The sequence below is a fragment of the Equus przewalskii genome, chromosome 1, assembly GCF_037783145.1.
Source record: "Equus przewalskii isolate Varuska chromosome 1, EquPr2, whole genome shotgun sequence".
Classification (NCBI taxonomy): domain Eukaryota; kingdom Metazoa; phylum Chordata; class Mammalia; order Perissodactyla; family Equidae; genus Equus; species Equus przewalskii.
The window spans coordinates 36877372-36896560 of record NC_091831.1 but is presented as its reverse complement, the minus strand read 5'-3'; the positions used below and the strand labels follow the sequence as shown (position 1 = coordinate 36896560).

The 19189-nt window shown below is 37.7% G+C and overlaps 1 protein-coding gene across 2 annotated transcripts in view; it reads left to right on the top strand.

Annotated features, from left to right (window-relative positions):
• TNKS2 (tankyrase 2) overlaps positions 1 to 3643 on the top strand; it is a 61650-nt gene extending 58007 nt beyond the window's left edge. For both annotated transcript variants that reach the window (XM_070610412.1, XM_008532372.2), the window contains 2 exons: positions 281 to 437; positions 1292 to 3643. In XM_070610412.1, coding sequence (XP_070466513.1) covers positions 281 to 437; positions 1292 to 1354 — 220 coding nt within the window. In that variant the 3' untranslated portion in view covers positions 1355 to 3643. The remainder of the gene's footprint in view (positions 1 to 280; positions 438 to 1291) is intronic.
• The last annotated feature ends 15546 nt before the right edge of the window (positions 3644 to 19189 follow it).

The following is a 19189-nucleotide window of genomic DNA, read 5'->3' as shown; positions in this document are numbered from 1 at the left end:
GCTGCCACAGCATGGCCACTGACAGACAAATGGTGTAGGTCCAACCCAGGCCACGGAAGCGGATCATGCCAAACTTAACCTCTAGGCCACCAGGGCTGGCCCAACAAATTCTCTTATTAATGAGAGTAGAAGACATTCTTACAAAGTTCTTTTAAGGGTGAAATGATAAAAGCAATCATAAGTGTTTAAGTATAAATGCATTTAAAGCTTATGCAGTGTACACAAATTAAACTGTCATGTGCTGCCTTGTCTTCAAGATCTTTTCCTTTTCTTGTTGTAGGCAGCTGCTCTTTTGCCGGGTAACCTTGGGAAAGTCTTTCCTGCAGTTCAGCGCAATGAAAATGGCACATTCTCCTCCAGGACATCACTCAGTCACTGGTCGACCCAGTGTGAATGGCCTAGCATTAGCTGAATATGTGATTTACAGAGGAGAACAAGTAATTCCATTTTATTTGTTCATCTTCAGAAATGCTTTAGAGCCATTGCTTTAACTTCTTACTAATCTCTTAAACTGACGAGGCATGTTGCCTGAAGAACTGAATTTCTTTTTAACTTATATTTGGAAATAATTTCAGACTTACAGAAAAGTTACAAAAATAGTGAAGAGAATACCCTTATACCCTTTACTCAGATTTTCCAGCTGTTCACAGTTTATTATTCTCTTTCTCCTTTATCATTCACTCCCTGTGTGTGTGTGTACGTGTGTGTACACACATAGTTTTTTTTCCGAACTTCTTGAGAATAGGTTATAGGCTTGTTCCTTTACCCTTAAGTACTTCAATGTGTATTTCCTAAAATCAAGGATGTTCTCTTAAAATTATTAAAATCGGGAAAATACCATTGATATAATTTACATCTAAGCTATAGACCTTGTTCAGATTTTGCCTGTTATACTGAATCCTTTCTTTTAGCTTCTGTAAAATATAATTGATCAGAATCCTATATTTAATAATTAACCTGTCTGTAGCAAAGAAATATATAATTCCCTCTTGCTCTTAGTGACACAGATCTAGTCAAAAGCATCTCTAGAGCAGTGTTCTGAACTGGGGATATATAGCAGAGTCACCTCAGTTATTAAAAACAGACAAACACAGGCTTAGTACCCATTCTAGACCATTCAGAGCCTAAAGGATTGGAGTCAAGGTAAGGATGTTTTGAGAAAATGCCCTTAGAGGATTCTGATCCACAGCACTAATTTAGAACCTCTTCCCTAAAGATTAGGAATCCTTACGATAAATCTCCTTTCAAAGAATTTTGTTTACCAATATTTGAATTAATCTTTCTCTTCCAGGCTTATCCCGAATATTTAATTACTTACCAGATTGTGAGGCCTGAAGGTATGGTCGATGGCTAAATAGTTGTTTTAGGAAGCTAACTCCACTGAACCTAAAATCATCTAAGCAGCTGGTGGCCTCTTAAGTTTTACTCCTTTGCTGAGGAAAATCATCTTGTCTACAAGCCTGTGGCAAAAGGATAAAAAATGTGAAAGAAGTATAACATTCTGACTTGATAAAGCTTTAATAATGTACAGTGTTTTCTAAATATTTCCTGTTTTTCAGCACTTTAACAGATGCCATTCCAGGTTAAACTGGGTTTGTCTGTACTAAATTATAAGCAGAGTTAACTTGAATCTTTTATACGTTGTGCATTGATGCTAACAGAAACTGTAATCCCCTCAACAGAATTCATTTTACTAATACAGTACTGTGTTCTTGAAAACACAGCATTTACACTGAATACAGTTTCATTTGTAAAACTGTAAATAAGAGCTTTTGTACTAGCCCAATATTTATTTACATTGCTTTGTAATATAAATCTACTGTTTGAGTACTGCAGCGGTTTCCACGTTTTCATGTGTACTGCTCATCTGTACTTCATCTTGCATCATCATGATTGAGCGATCTTTACGTTTGATTCCAGATGCTGTGTTGAGAAGCTAGCAGAGACTTTGTCAGTTGGGAAAGATTGATTTATCAGATCTAATTTGCTGATGGAAGTTTTATCTCTCGTTAGAAATCTTTCCCAATTAAGAACTTGTTTCATGAGTACTCTGGGGATTTAATTTGTGATACCTTTGTATGTATAAGACACATTCCAAAGAGCTCTAATTATGATAGTCCTGATTGCTACAGAAGTTCCTTTATTGGCCTCAAACTCTGGGTTCGGCATTTGAAAATTTTCTCCTGTCATTCTGTGAAAATTAGAGCAAATGCTTCCATTTTTGAGAGATACTAAATCCTGCCACTGAAAAATTATGGTGGTTCTTTTCGTGGAATGTAAATTGGAAGTTAAGTTTCAGGGGCAGGAAGGGTAATCCTGAATAATTTTCCAGTCTGTTCTAATTACCTTAAATCTAAAGGAAAAAAAATAGCAAATGGGAGTGGGTAGTTTTTTGTCCTAAGTATTTTTTCCTGTTCTTTTTCTTTGGCCTTATTGTTACTGGCACTTCATATACCATAGGTAAACTCAACCCAGAACCATGAAATATCGGTGTCCCGGTTGTCTCCTGGTCTCCTGAATGGGCAGGTGCAGTGAGACGGGCACTTCTGCTCCTGGGTTAGGTCATTGTGACATTACGCTCAATTGGAAATACACTTCTATTGTGCATCACATGATGTCCAGGCTTGTGTTCAGTTTGGCAGCTGTGGAGGGGAATGCTATCCCATAAAATGCCATTCCTATTTTCTAATGTAGAGCTATCTTTTCCATAAAACCTGCTAAAACGTCTTGTTACAGAGACATGAGTTATGGCTTGACAGTCTATTTTATTCGTAGTCTCCAGCTCCCTCAGAAGTCAAGGCAGGATTTTTACCCCCTTAAGTCTTTGTAAATGGGGACGTTCCCTTTCACTCTCTGTACCAGTTCACCTTTGTTTTACATTTTACTTAGTCTCTTAATTAGCTGGCCCTTTGCAGTAACTTGTATGTGAAGTTCTAGAGAATCACATTTCTTGTCTTGAGTAAGAGTTAAAGTAAATGCATATCTGCAGTTGTTTCTATGATGTAAATTGTGATCTTTATTTAAGAGGTCAGTTCCTGACCTTGGAGTGCTTTTATACAGTTCTCTAATAATTGCAAATATGATCATACAGTCATTTCTTGGAACACAAATGGACTATGCCAAATTTTATAAAATTTTTCAGGTTCTGGAAGCTTCCAGTTTTATAATTAGAAGATAATGAGATGAGTTAATGGAATTTATATTTACATACCTTACCTCTCAACATTTAGCCCATATTACTCACCCTATGAGTGAATCTGGAATTGCTTATCATGTAAAATCATCGTAGTCTATGAATTTGCGGTATTGCAGCCTGTTGTTTCATCTAATCCATTACTTAGTTAGCGTGTTGTTTTTCTGTGAATGATTATATTGTGGTTAGTATGATAGCATGGCAATATTTTCAGATAGCTTTTTGTTTGTTGGGAGCTTGGGGGGGTTGGGGGAGGGTTTTTGGAGTCTTTTGCATGAAATACCTTACTTTATAATGATGGAATTGCTTTTTCTTTTGTCTTGTGATTTTTTTTGAAGTGTGATTTAACTTTTTGTGTGAGTAGTACTGTTATATCCATCTTGAGTGTCTTACTTGTACTGTATCACATTCCATACCCTCATTTAATCCTTAATAAACTGTTCACTTGTTCTTCTGGGTAGCATGGTAATTACTGAAATAGAATAAATGTGTAGAATGGTCTTTGGGAAAAAGGATAAAGATTACAATAAACCACAATTTCAGGAAAACAATGTAATTCTGAGTCTAATAGTGATAAAGAGTGCAGTTTACAGTTTGAAATACTGAGTCTTGGGACCATACCTGCTCAGATGCTTTAAGATGGCAGTAGCTGTCAGATGCTTTTAGACGTTTAGTCTGTCCAGCACAACTTTTGGCAGACTTTAAAGCTCATTCCTGGGGAATCTCTCTTCTTAACTTAATAAAGAAGAATATATTTTGTTTTCTATGTCATATAAAAAATTATGTTTTCAAATATTAAAATTAGTGGTATTTATTACTCTTAAAAGAAAGTATAATAATATGCATTTTAGACTTCAGTATGCTAAGTGTCTGTGTGTGTGATCAAGTCTGTGCTTTCCATAGTAAGAGAATAATGGTGCAAATAACCCATACGTCATTTGGCTTTGAAATATATTTCAGCAGCTTTATCTTACTGCTTTAGTTAAGATAATATTAAAGTGTTCACTTGCTGTTTTAGAGCATGCATGTCACTGTATGATGTGATCCAGTTGTTTGCAGGGTGATGAGGAAAGAAAGCATACAAATAAACTTCCCTAAGCTTTTGTGATTAGTGTTCCTGGCTGACCCTTTGCCTACTGTCCTGTCCTAGTCCAGGACTAGAGTGACAGAGGGAGCAAGTAGTAGTAGCACCCTTCCTTCACCAGGAGAACTGTCTGAATTTTATAAAGTTAGACTAGAATGTGATCTTTTCACTATCTCCTGAATCTCCACCCCTCCTTGTTTTCATGCTTACTGACAGACTGACCTAAAATACTTAATCATACCCTTTTAAAAGGTTCTTGTTCCTCACATACAAGCCACCATTATCAGAAGTGTCTTCTCTACTTCATCATCCACCCACAGTTGTCATCGCTGTCACACAGATATACACAAAGCCCCTGAGATGATGTGCCTGTATACCATAGAGCAGTGGTACACAAATGTGGCCTGCACATGGGCTTGGTCTGCAAACCATTTGTTACCAGTCCATGGAAAGATGAAAACAAACATTGAGAGGAAACTTTTATAACAGTCTGACATTGCTGCAGTGGTTTGACTTTCTTTACCAAAATATTTGTCTGCTACAGAGTGGAAATTAAGAGGGGAAAAAACCTAGTCCCTCACAGACAATTTGAAAGGTATAAGGAAAATTCCTGTTTGTTTACCACTAGACCCATCACTTAGCACATGCTGGCACATAGTAGTTCCTCAGTAAATTTTTGTTGAATAAATAGTGATTAAGTGATTGGGCTCTAGGGTCAGATGGATCTGGATTTGAATTTTACCCTGTCCTTCACCAACTGTGAAACCTTGAACAAACTGTATAATCTTTATAAGCTTTATAATACTTATAGGGGCATTGAGAGAACTAAATGATTTTCTGTCTGTGCCACTAAGTGCTGTACTTGACAGTAACTGCTGATTGTAATTAATATTATTATTTCCCTGAGTGTTCCAGGACTAGTGGTTGAATTTTCTTGTTGTGGAGACATAGAACATAGAATTTTAAAGCAGCAAGATTTTATTAGCCACTGATCCCTTTGTTCAAATGAAATCTTAAGCTCAAAATGTAAAGTATATAAATCTCTAGGTGTGTGAGGATCTCAGTTTGAAAAATACTGATAAAAGCACACAGACATGATGCCAGCCTGGTTGAAGGAAGACACACCCATAACCCAAGCTGCATCATATTCCTGCGGTAGAGAAGAAACAGTCCCTGCTCAAATGGACTCCTGGGCAAAAGTCCAGAACACTCCATGTGAGCACCGGTCAGCAGACACAATCTTGGAGGATTAGCACCCCCACAAACTTAATAGAATAGCTATGGAATAAGAATGTTTAAAATGATGGGGGGGGGGGTGGTGAAGAAAGCATAAAACCATTAGAAAAGATGATACTATGAAAAAAGCAAAGTAGAATTGAAAAGCTAAGTCTTTTGGAGCTAAAAAATGTATAATTAAAAACTCAGTGGGCAGATTAAACCACAGATTGGGCATGTCTGAAGAGAGAATTGGTGAACTAGAAGATAAATCAGGAAAAGACCCAGATTATAACAGAGGAAGAGGTGGGAAATAGGAAAGGGCAAAGAGACATGGGAAACAGAACAGGAAGATCCAACGTAAAGAATAGGAGAGGTAAGAGATTTGAAGGTTTTTCCAGAATTTATAAAGGATATGGATCCTCAAATCGAAGAAGCATAACATGTCTAGGAGAGTGAATATAAACAAGTCTGCTTATACGCATGTAGTAGAATCGCAAAAAATGAAAAAACCTAAAAGCAACCAAGGAGAGAAAACATTACCTACAGAGATGTAATTACACTGACAGTAGGCTTTTCAATGGCAGCAGTGTAGGCCAGAGGATAATAAAATAGCTTCAAAGTGCTGAGAAAAAAATTGATGTTAGCTTTGAACTCTATAATAGGTAAATGAGTATTCAAAAGAGAGAATGAAAAAAACGTTTTCCGATTTTGCTGAAAGAACTCATAGGATTGGTCTTTAGGAACGAAAGCAGTTCAATCTAGAAGGAAGGAGTGATGCAAGAGCTGGTGAACAAAGAAATTGGTAAACATGTTGGTAAACAGACTGAAATCATACATAAAAAGAGACTGAGTACCTTATTAGCTGATGGGGACTGATATCTTCAAGACGTAATAAGTGAAAAAAGCAGGAGGTTGACCAGTATGTATGATTTGCTACTGTTTGTATAAAATAGGGAAAAGTACAATATACATTTGCTGCTTTAGGCATAAAATACCTCGAGGATACATGGAAACTATTGGGAGGACATGTGGGTGCTGGGCAACAGAGGTTTTAAAGGGACTTTTCACTGTATACTCCTTAATTCATTTTGAGTTTTGTACCAGAAATATTTTATCTATTTAAAACACTATAAAATAAGCATTATCTATAAAAAATACTGTAGATTTGAGATTTAAAAAGCAAGGTGGAATTTAAAGGCCTACTTGACAATAATACAGAAAATAGGAGAATCTTTAAGATAACTGATGAATTTTAGAGTTTGTCAAGTATGCATATTAAGCTTTTAAAGATAGTTGCTAAAAGAGTAGAAACAACTGTAAAGGTGAAAAAAAGGTAAGAAAAATGAACCTCCGATAGAAATGGGAATAACAGGTGACTCATGCACTTCTTTTCCCCAAAAAGTATAAAAGAATCTAGAGTGAATAGGAAATATCTGTAAAGGGCTGAGAATAGGCTAGACACTCCTGGGGAAGAAGACAGTAAGTCAGGAGGAGCAGAGATTGAGAACAGCATTAGTGCTGTAGTAACTCAGCGCAATATGCAGGGAAAGGCTCTTTGAACAACTGGACAGACTATGTATGGAATTTTTGTGTACATCAGAGGTAACGTTACAGATGGCGTGAAAAGGAGGAACTGTTGAATAAATTGTTATGGAACAACGGTTATCCATATGGAAAAAAAGATCTATATATGGATGCATACACAAAAATAAATTTCACATGGATTTTACATATGAAAAGTGAAATATTTTAAATGTTTAGAAGAAAATAATGATTTTCTGATTTGGGGATAAGGAAGAACTTTTAACTGAGCTTCAAAGAATGCTAACCCTAAAAGAAAAAATTGGTAAATTTGACTATATTAAAATTAAGAACTTCAGTTCATCCAAACTCCTATAAAGAAAGAAGCCTGTCACAAAGTGAGAGAACATATTTGCAACACATGTAAAGGGCAAAGGATTCATATCCAGGATATATTAAAAGCTGCAGTAAGGAAGGGCCAGCCCCAGTGGCCTAGTGGTTATGTTTCGGCGTGCTCCGCTTCGGTGGCCTGGGTTTGGTTCCCAGGCATGGACCTGCACCATTCATCTGTCAGTGGCCATGCTGTGGTGGCAGCTCACAAACAAAAAGAGGAAGATTGGCAACAAGCAAGTACAATAAAGAAAACACAAAAAGAATGAGTAAAAGATAGGCATTTCTCAAAATGGGAAACCCCAGTGACCACTAAGCATTCCGAAAAATGCTCAGCCTCATTTACAATCGGGGAAATTCACATCAGGTGCCATACAATACTATTTTACGTCTGCTGGAATTGACAAAAGTGAAAAACTTGCCAATGCAAGTAGTAAAGAATGTGGACCTCACACAGATTGCTGTGGGTCCAAGTGCTTTGGAAAACAATTTGGCATTTCCGGTAAAATGAGAAATTCTACTTCTGAGTGTTTAAAGAGGAAACCCCGACTCAGGGGTTCCCGGAGACGAGCAGAATGTGTAGCATTGACAGCAATAATGTTTATATAATGACTGTCTTCTCTTTGCCCTCCTGATTCACTCTTCACTGTTCTCCACCCTGCTTTCTGCCCCAGAATACTAAACTTTATGGACCAAATAGACAGATTCACTTGCCCTCTGGCTTCCTATTGGGTTTGGCCAAAGGGGAATCCCAGCAGGATATTGGAGGGAGGGAGAGGGGAAAGGAAAAGAGATCTGAACGTCTGTTTTCCCTGTTCCCATCCTGCCCAGTCATCTCAGGACAGCCCTGACACTATTGATCTTTGGGCAGGATGATTCTTTGTTGTGGGGGCTGTCCTGTGCATTGTAGGATGTTTAGCAGCATCTCTGACCTCTAACCACTAGATGCCAATAGCATCTCTCCTCCCCCAGTTGTGACAGCCGAAAGTGTCCTAGATATTGCCAAATGTCCGTTTGGGGGCAAAATCTCCCTTTGGGGGAGAACCACTAGATTCACTGTCCCCTTGACTAAAAAAAAGTCACTGCTTCTCCCAGAATGGCCCTGCCTCTTACCCAACTTTTCTGGTTTCAGTACTACTCCCTCCACTTCTTCCTCCTGGCATAGGGGTGGTAGCAGCTTCACTCTACTGTGCTATCCCTTCTGATTTCTCTCCGCTCTGTCTATACCTTTGTGAATAGTTGCTTTATTAAATCTTCCTTGAATCATCAAACTTTGAGTGTGGCATCTATTTTCTGCTGCCACAATAGTAAAAGATCATTACTAAAGGGGCCACTCCATAATCACTTCCTGATTATCTTGTCTTCCAGGCATTATGTCAGGCACTAACCAGAAGAGCTAAAAAAGAAGGTGGCAAAGAAAGACTTGAGGAGGAGGGGTGTAGAAATAGACATGCCCCCTAGAGGCTGAAAAAAGAAACACTAGACTGAAAAGATTCATAAACCGGTCTCTAAACCGTCGGCTCACTAGAAATCTGTGACTGTCTGTCAAAGGGAGTTTAGTAGTATCATCCTGTTAACAGATAATTCTCAGGCAAAACAGTTTTTGAAGCTTGCAGAAGCTGATCCATGAAAGACCTCTGCAAAGCAGCATATGGAAAGCCCCTGTCATAGGGCCTAGCACCCAGTAAGTGCTGCATAAATGGTTAATGAATCAGAAGGATAGTTAGGACTTTGAATCCAGCAAAGAGTTATTTTATTTTAAGACATTTACATGACAGATCAAGGAGACAAAATATATACAGAAGACCTAAATAACATAATAACATAGATTTAATTGATATGTATAAAACCTTGTTTCCCAAGTGTTCATGGAACACTTACAAAAATTGTCCATGCATTAGGTCATAAAGAAAACCTTAATAAATTCCAAAAACTAGAAATAATGTGGGACGATATGCTCTGTTCGCAATGGTCAAAACTGAAAATTAGTAACAAAGCTAGCAAACAAAAAGTCCTAAACACCTGGATACTGAAGATGTTTCCTTGATTTAAACAGGAAATTAAAACTGAAATTGCAGAAGAGTTAGTGGAGAGGATAAAGAGAACACTCAAAATATGAGACACCCCAAAAGCAGCGTCCCAAATATTTGAGATCTTAAATACTTTTAATAAAAATAAACTAGAGAAATTACTAATAGCACCAAAAGTAAATAAACCAAGAAAGAAGGACTTAGTAAAAGTAGAAACTAGGGGATAAGAAAACAATTGAGGAGCAGCAATAAATGCAAAAACTAGTTCTTTTAAGGGAATGAGATAGATAAGGTCATCAAGAAAAAGTAAATCATAAATCCACAATATAGAAAATGAAAATGGGGAAGTAACCACAATTACAGAGAAAATTTAAAAGAATTTTCAAAGACCACTTTTCTCAACTCCATGCAAAGAAATTTGGAAACCTAGATGACACCTAAGGTGATACTCTAGTAAAACATAAATGACCAAAATTAACCCCAGAAAAGAGAAAATCTAAAGCCAAATGCCAAGGAAGGCATAGAGAATACTGTCCAAGAGCCATCCCCAAACCATCCCAGACCCAGGGAGTTTCATACATAACTTCTGACAAACCACTAAGGAATCAGTAATGCCAGTGTCATTTGAGCTGTTCTCGAGTGTACAAAGCTTCCAATGTTTTTATAGCTACAACATAGAATTAATATCAAGCTTCAACAAGATAACACCAAAAAAATGAATTTTAATGCACAAATCTTTAAAATAATTGCAAACAAAATCCAGCAGAGTATTAAAACAATACCCACGAGAGTGGGGATTAACAGTGAATGGGCGGGAGGGAGCTTAGGGTGATGGACACATTCCACCACCGTATTAGAACGTGTATCAGTCATAAATTTACTAAAGATAACTTAATTGCATACTTACAATGGGTGAATTTTATGGTATGTAAATTATATCTCAGTAAAGCTGTTGGTGAAAAATAATATATAACCAGTCAGAGCTTATATAAAAAAGCAAGGATGGTTCACCATTAGAAAATATAGTTCACCCTATCAATAGCTCACAGAGCAAAAATTAGGTAACAATCCCCCTGAATGATGAAAAGGCATTTGATGAAGGCATACATATGTACATACATATATGCAAAATAGAAATAGATGCTTCCTAATGTAACAGTTACATATAAATCAACTTCATTTATAAACCAAAAGCCAGCCTCATGTTTAATGGAGAAACACTAGAAGCATTTCTTTTATGTCAAGAACCAGATAAGACTGTCCATTATTTAACCTTGTTCTGAAGGTACTCGCTGATGCTATTTAGTAAAGAAAGAAAAAAATGTTAAAGGAGAAAGTAAAATTCTTTTTACTTACAACTGATATTATCTGAAAAACCCAAGAAAACCAACTGAAAAACTATTTCAAACAATAAGATCATTCAGTAAGATCAGTTGCTACAAAATTAATAAACAGAAATTAATAGCCTCCCTATCTGCACACAAAAACAGTTGTAAAGTGTAATGGAAGAAAAGATCCCATTTATAATAACAAAAAATATATATAAAACCAAAGAATAAACTTAACAATAAAAAGAAGATATTAAATGTCACTTAGAGACAGAAAATAGGACTGGCACAAATAGAATACCATATGCTATTTTTGGACAGAAAGGTTCAATGATATTATAATGATTTCAGCTCTCCCTAAATTAGAGCTAATATATAAATATATTTAAATACTATATATATAAATACTATATATAAATACTAATGACCTAGTAACATAACCCTTTTGAGGGAAGGAGTGGGAAATTATACAAACTGATTCTAAAGCTACTATGGAAAAATAAGTGTACAAAGATTCTTATTAAAAATATCTGGAAGAGTACTGAAGGGCTACTAGCCATATCATATATTAAAATGTTTTAAAACTACTGTTATTAAAACAGTAATATAGGCACATAAACAATGGAATGGAAGAGAGCGTCCAGAAATGGTCTGAAATCCACAGTATATGATAAAGGTGTTACGTTATGAAGTTGTGGGAGAGATGATGGTCTTTCAACAACTGGGGAGCCATGTGGGAAAGATAAAGTCGGACCCAAGCCCTATGTCTCACACAAAATGCACTTCTGACGAATCCAATATGTGATGATAGAAACGAAACTACAAACTACAAGAAGAAGGCGTAAAATGATGTCACCAATCTTGATATAGGGGAGACCTTTTTAATTATAACACAAAACCCAGAAGCTAGGAACAAAATAACTGATAAATACAACTTCATAAAAATCTAAAATGTCTGCAAATGGAATGAAAAGATAAATGGCAATCTGCGACAAATATTTGCAACACGTATAACAGACAAGGAAGTGATTTTTTAACATACAAAAATCAAGAAACAAAACAACAACCCAATAGAAAATGAACAATATAGAGAAAAGGAAATAAAAATGGCACTTAAAGAAAAGAAAAACAACTTAACTATATACTATGGTACCTTTTTCCACCTCTCATTTAGGTGAAGAGTGATAGTCAAAATATTTAACAGGCAGGCACTGGCCAGTTAGAGTAGATGCTAAAGACTCTGGCTGCTGACTGATGTTAACCCTTTAGTGGCTGGATTGTGGGAGGTCGTGGGGGAACGACAGCCCCCAAGATATCAGAAAGGAGCACTCGGGGGGCTTGGGGCAGCGGATGGGCACCAGTGGGCGTGGAAGGATGCTGATATTTAAGAGCCCCGCTGGTGCAGTACAACTGCCTATCAGCTCCAGTGGGGGAGAATGCCTCTCTTGCATCCTGGAGAAACAACCTCTAGAAAGAAAACTGAGCAATACTTGTCCAAATTTTAAGGGGATATACCCTTTGAGTAAGGACCCATGATAAAGAAATACATCATAGCATTATTTGAGAAGACACAGTTATAAATAGCACATCTATCTGTCAATAGGAGACTGGTTAATTAAATCATAGTGCATTCAAACACCAGAAAGTCTAGAGTCATGAAAAGAATGAGCCAGTCCTATGTGTACTGATCAAGATAGCTTATTGAGTGGGGAGAAAAAAAGCAATGTTTGGAATAGTGTGTATGGTCAGTTACCATTGTAAAAATATAGAGGGAGGGAAATAACATATTGTCTATCTTTGCGGGGGGAAATGCAAGTAAGTGGCAACGGTAATCTGAGGAGGAGATCTGGGTGGCAGGAGACATAGGAGACTCCATTCTATATGCATTGTACTGAGAATTTTCTACTTTGCACTCATTTAAAAATACAATTTGACAAAATAGAGGAAGATTGGCACAAATGTTAGCTCAGGGCCAATCTTCCTCAAGCCAAAAGAGGAAGATTGGCAACAGATGGCAGCTCAGGGCCAAACTTTCTCACATATATATGTATATTTTTTAATATATATATAAAAAAATTTATATATATAAATTTTGTTTAATTTGTATATATATACAAAATTTGTTTAAAGATGAAATTTGAGTTAGGTAATATCTAAGGGTCCTTTTAAGCTGTAAGTCTACAAAAGTGTGACCAAAACTGAACTAAGTGCCCCAAATCTGTTCTACCTTCAGTCTTCCTCCTCCTGGTTCATGGCCTCTCCAGTCTTCCCGTTGTTCAAGACAGAAACCTTGGAGTCATCATCCCCTTTCCCTCACAGCCCACATCAAGCCTCAGTCTCCCTGCTTTCCCCCTTGTCCATCACCGCTCCCCGTCCCAGATCCCATAGTCTATTTTCAACTCAGGAGCCCGAGTGATCCTGTTGAAGCCTAAGTCAAACTATATCTTGTGTTTTGCTTAAAACATTGCAGTGACTCCCTGGTTCACTTAGAGGAAAAAAATGAAGTCCTTAAAATGCTCAGCTTGACCCACGTGACCGGCCTCTGCACCCTTGTGACGCCATTTCCCACTCTACTCCGGGCCGCTCCACCCTTCTCCTGAACACACAGGCGTGCTTCCCCCGGCCCGCCTGGCCTTTGCAGGTCTTTTCTGCTGCGTAGAATACTCTACCCACAGCATTCCCCATGATTTACTGCCCTTCTTCCTTCCTGTTTCTTCAGACATCACCTTCTCAGGGAGGCCTTCCAGAACCACCTTATTTTAAACTCCATTGCATCCTTCCCCTTCTCCCCCAATTCACTCCCAATCCTCCTTACTCTGCTCTACTTTTCCCTACTAATCAAGTTCTAAATTCAACATAACTTACTTATGTATTTTATTTATTGTCCATCTCCCCCCACTAACAGGGAAACTTCACAAGAATGGATTCCGCTGGTGTAGCCCAGTACCTAGAACACTGGCGCATAGACGGTGCTCAATAAACTCTTGTTAAGTGAGTGAACGAGCTTATATGTCTTCACTCAGTTCTTTTGAAGTCTACTTACCATATATGGAGAGAGCAAAAGCTAATAGTGGCATTACCAGCAGTAACAATGATAACATAGTTATTTAGCAAATCCGCCACCAACAGTACAATAATATCCAATAATCATCGTTATCATGTATCCGATTCACTGCCAGCAATAGCATATCAGTTATCATAGTTATCATTTTTTGAATTCACCACTAGTAATAGTACTATCAATAATCACAGTTATGAAATTCACTATCACTTATATCAATAATTACAATTACCATGTATTAAAACCCTGCACCATGAGCCAGATAAATCCCACATAGATTATCTTTCAGATAAGGGAGCTCAGGAGTTAAAGAGACTTGCCCACGGCCAAGGCTGGTAAATCTTTTCAGATTCCCTTTCCTCTGTGCTCCTCAACCCTCTTCAGTACGCTGTGCTCCCGGCGAGCAGGACATCAGCCATGAGGAGACAGGAGTCTTTCCTCCAGGCTCTGTGGGAACTTCGTTGGTGGTCTGTACCATACAGAGATGCAGGATGATGCATAGCTGTCTCCACTTTTCTGGTACTTCCAGTCTCAGATCGTGGGGAGTAACTGCTGTGTGTCTCTCCTGGAGTTAGCACTCCTCCCCACCCGTCGGCATACAAATTCTGTCAGAGGAATTTTCTGTCCCTAAAGCAGAAAACGGCTCCAACTTGCCCTAGAAGAGGCTTGGACCAAGGAGGAAGTTACTGAAAATCGAACTGTGCCTTCCCTCTTGAAACAGATGCTGGAAAGGATGTTTTTATTTAGAGTCTCTAATCAGCTGAATTTTAAACTGACCAATTGGAGGAACAGAAAGATTCTGGATGAAGCTGTAATCCAGAGGTTGAAACTGATTTCTATTGGCAGTTTCAACCCTACATATTTGTCAAGAGGGAATGGTGGGGACTCTTCTGGGGGAGTGTTCCATCCCAGAAAGAGGAGAATGTTTCTCTTCTGACCGCCGAATAAAGGGAGAATGAATCTAGGCAGAAATGACCTGGCTGAAGATTAATAGATTTTAATATAAAAAGGCTAGCAGATTCCAGTAGAAGCGAATTTAGTCAATTTGTATTTATAGACAGGGATTAAATAAACTAATCCGACGGGAGTCTGTGCAGGCAGTTGTTTGGGAGCAAGATAGATGCATTTGCGTGCGCAGAATTGTGAATGAACGAGGATCCATGGCTCAGTGGGCAGGCGGGGCATAGGGGAGACCACCAGTCCAGATAACCAGACATTCACATTTCCCACTGTTTTGTTCTATTGTATCCAAATGTGAGAAGCTGCTTTCCAGTCCTCCACACACAAAGCTTTTTGTTGGACTTTATTGAGGCTTGATCCCAGCTGCTTTACTCAAACTGCCAGCCTCAGAAGGAGTTTTGCGATGGCATCTGGCAGCTGGGCTTTGCCCCCAAGTAGATTTATGAGCTGTGAAAGATGGTCAAATTAACACGAGAAGCATTCCTGATAGGATTAGAGGGTCTGAGACGTGCTGGCACTTGCACACCGCCCTGGTGCAGCACATCGTCTCTGCGTCTTCCCAGCCCTTCTGGGTGGGGTTGGGAGAGGGCTGAGTAGGAGGTGACACCACACACCCCTCTCCCAGCTGGCAACTCAAAGGGTCACCAGGAGATTCCAGATGATGTTATTTGGCATTTAACATTTTCTAATGGCAGCATCTCCCAATCAAAAGGACTGAACTGAAGTGGTAAATGCATCCCCTTTCGGGCTGGAGACCCATCCATGACTCCCCTTGGAGAGAAAGAGTGTCTCTTCTATGGGGGTATTGACTCCTCCAACTTCCCTGACAAGCGCTGGGGGTGGGCCTTAAAACATCCATTTAAGTAATACTCATTACTGATTTTTCTGATTGTAACAGTAAAGCACATTCATCATAGAAAATTTGGAAAATGCTGAAAAATATAGCAAAGTAAAAATCACCCATCATCCCATTACTTAGAAATAGCTTACCATTAACATTTTGGTGTATTTATTTACAATGTGTTTTCTATGCCTATAGACAGGTAATTTGTTGTTTTTGTTCTAAGAAAGCCAGATGATACTGTTTAACCTGAATCTTTTCTTTTAATATTATACCCAAAGTATTTCCCCATGTTACTAAACATGTTACTAAACATCTGTTTTTAGAAAAGGTTATTTTTTTTATTGTGGTCATAGTAGCTTATAACATAGTGAGATTTCAGTTGTACATGATTGTTTGTCATACACCATATAAGTATGCCCCTTCCCCTCTTGTGCCCACCCCACTCTCCTTCCCCCAGTAACCACATCTCCTTTATCCAATCATCAGTCCATGGGCACTTGGGTTGCTTCCATCTCTTGGCTATTGTGAATAGTGCTGCAGTGAACATAGGGGTGCATTAAGTCTTTTTGAATTGCTGATTTCAAGTTCTTTGGATAGATACCCAGTAGTGGGATAGCTGGGTCATATGGTATTTCTACTTTTAATTTTTTGAGAAGTCTCCATACTGTTTTCCACTGTGGCTGCAGCAGTTTGCATTCCTACCAGCAGTGGATGAGGGTTCCCTTTTCTCCACAACCTCTCCAACATTTGTTATTTTTTCTCTTGGTGATTACAGCCATTCTAATGGGTGTAAAATGATATCTAAGTGTAGTTTTGATTTGCATTTCCCTGATGATTAGTGATGTGGAGCATCTTTTCATGTGCCTATTGGCCATCTGTGTATCTTCTCTGGAAAAATGTTCATATCTTCTGCTCACTTTTTGATTGGGTTGTTTGTTTTTTCATAGGTCATTTATGTGAGTTCTTTATATATTTTGGAGATTAACCCCTTATCAGATACATGATCGGCAAATATTTTTTCCCAGTTGGTGGGTTGTTTTTTCATTTTGATCTTGGTTTCCTTTGCCTTCCAGAAGCTCTTTAGTCTGATGAAGTCTCACTTATTTTTTCTTTTGTTTCATTTGTCTGAGTAGACATGGTATTCGAAAAGATCCTTTTAAGTCTGATGTCAAAGAATGTACTACCTATACTCTCTTCCAGAAGTTTTATGGTTTCAGGTCTTACCTTCAAGTCTTTGGTCCATTTTGAGTCTATTTTTGTGCATGGGGAAAGATAATGGTCTGCTTTCATTCTTTTGCATGTGGCTTTCCAGTTTTGCCAGCACCATTTATTGAAGAGGCTTTCCTTCCTCCAGTGTATGTTCTTGGCTCCTTTGTCGAAGATCAGCTGTCCATAGATATGTGGTTTTATTTTGGGCTTTCAATTCTGTTCCATTGATCTGTGTGTCTGTTCTTGTACCAGTACCATGCTGTTTTGATTACTATAGCTTTGTAATATATTTTCAAGTCAGGGATTTCAATGCCCCCAGCTTTGTTCTTGTTTTTCAGGGCTCTTTTGGTTGTTCGGGGTCTTTTGTTGCCCTATATGAATTTTAAGATTCTTTGTTCTGTTTTTGTGAAGAATGTCATTGGGATTCTGATAGGGATTGCACTGAATCTGTAGATTGCTTTAGGTAGTATGGACATTTTAACTATGTTTATTCTTCCAATCCATGTGCATGGAATATCCTTCCATTCCTTTATGACAGTATTGATTCCAGAAAAGGCTATTTTTAATCACTGCATAGTGTTCCATCACATAGAATAAAGTATCACAACTCAGGTTGCTTTAGCCACAGTAATGTTTTACTTCAGGGGACAATGTGCATGAACAAGTTTGTGTCACACAAACAAGATGCAATATTAAGACTCTCTCCTTGAATTTGCGCTGCCTAATACTAAAACATATTTTAAGGCTGTAATAATTAATTAAAATATGTGCTATTATTAAAAGATGAGAGTGAAAATTATTGAAACAATAAAAAATGGTATTTCAAATCAATGGGGAAAGAACGAATGAAAGAAAGAATATAATAAGTGGTCCTAATACAAGTGACGAACTGTTTAGAGAAAAATTAAAATCAGGTTAAATTCTTCCTTCACATCATACTCTAAAATAAATCCCAAGTGGATCTAAAAGTCAAATTTTTTTAAAAATAGGACTAGAAGATGATAAAGGTGAATATTTATATGATTTCAAGATGAGGAAACAAAAGCAAAAGAAGTTTTAAATCAAAAGATTAAGAGATATGATTACATTTTAAAAATTTAATTTGACATGTGAAAAATACATAAATACAAAAAAGACCAGAAATATGACAAGAGAAAAAGTTCATTAGAATTAATAAAATGAGTGAAAGTGAAAACAACTTAATGCCAATTTTATCTATCAAATTGGCAATTTTTTTTAAAGAATAATACTCTAAGGCGGAGGTGCTAAAAATGGATACTCTCATATATTGAGAAAGTGGAAGTGTAAATTGGTGTAACCCTTCTGGGAGATTAATTTGTAGATCTGTAAATCATAAAATCATAAAACAGCGTTTTGCAGCTCTCCTTTTCAGATATTAAAAGAAATAACAAATATCATCTACTGTGTGGTGGTGTATATCAGACTCTTTATCTAAATAATAATTGTCATAGCAAATCTATATCGTTTTATCTATAAAGACGCCCATTTTACAGATGAGGAAACTGGGGGTTAAATGTCTGCAAGCTGTGTGTATTTCATTATTCTGACACTATTTCCCATGTGTTGTTATTTTTTTCACTTTACCTAGTCAGACCCTGATAAAGATAATAAATTAAAAGCATTAACCCTGCCCCACCCCCAAATAAAGTTTAGAGGAAAATTCTCATTCACAGCTTTTCAGCTGCTCTCTGAAATCTTCAGAGCTGCCCGCCAAAGAGGGTGTGAGAGAGTGCTATTCTGTACTGTGAGCCCTACTGACTGAAGAGTTACATCATCACATCACCACATACTGGGGCCCCCAGTGTAAAGCCAAGGGATGACTGGGGTTGTAGAAGGTTATTTATGTGGTTGAAATTCCATTGAAACCCTCTAAGGAATGGAGTGGGACCAAGAAATCCAAAACTCCATGGGTTAAGAAGGTTGGAAAATACCTTCCTCATTCCCCAGGACTCCTAGCCCCAAAGTGGTCCATCCTGTTTCATGGAGAGGCCCTGACTACTCTGTGGCATGTTATCTTACTGGATATTTTTTAAAGTATGTATTTGGGCTTCTGGTCTTTTATTTTCAGGATTAAATTGTTGTTGTTTGTGTTGTTGTGGTATGAAATGGGTTTTCAGAAGAGTATCCTAGTTCTTAGCCTTGTATCTATAGAAAATAAATTCAGTTTTTATGATTCAATTAAGGACTATCATCTAGGAATCATTTAGATTGTATCATTAAATAGGAGGTTGTATAAAGCCATTGTGTTAGGGCTTCTCAACACTGGCTGTCATTGGAATCACGTGGAAAGTTTAAAAAATACTGCTGCTTGGAACAAAGAGAGAGAGAAT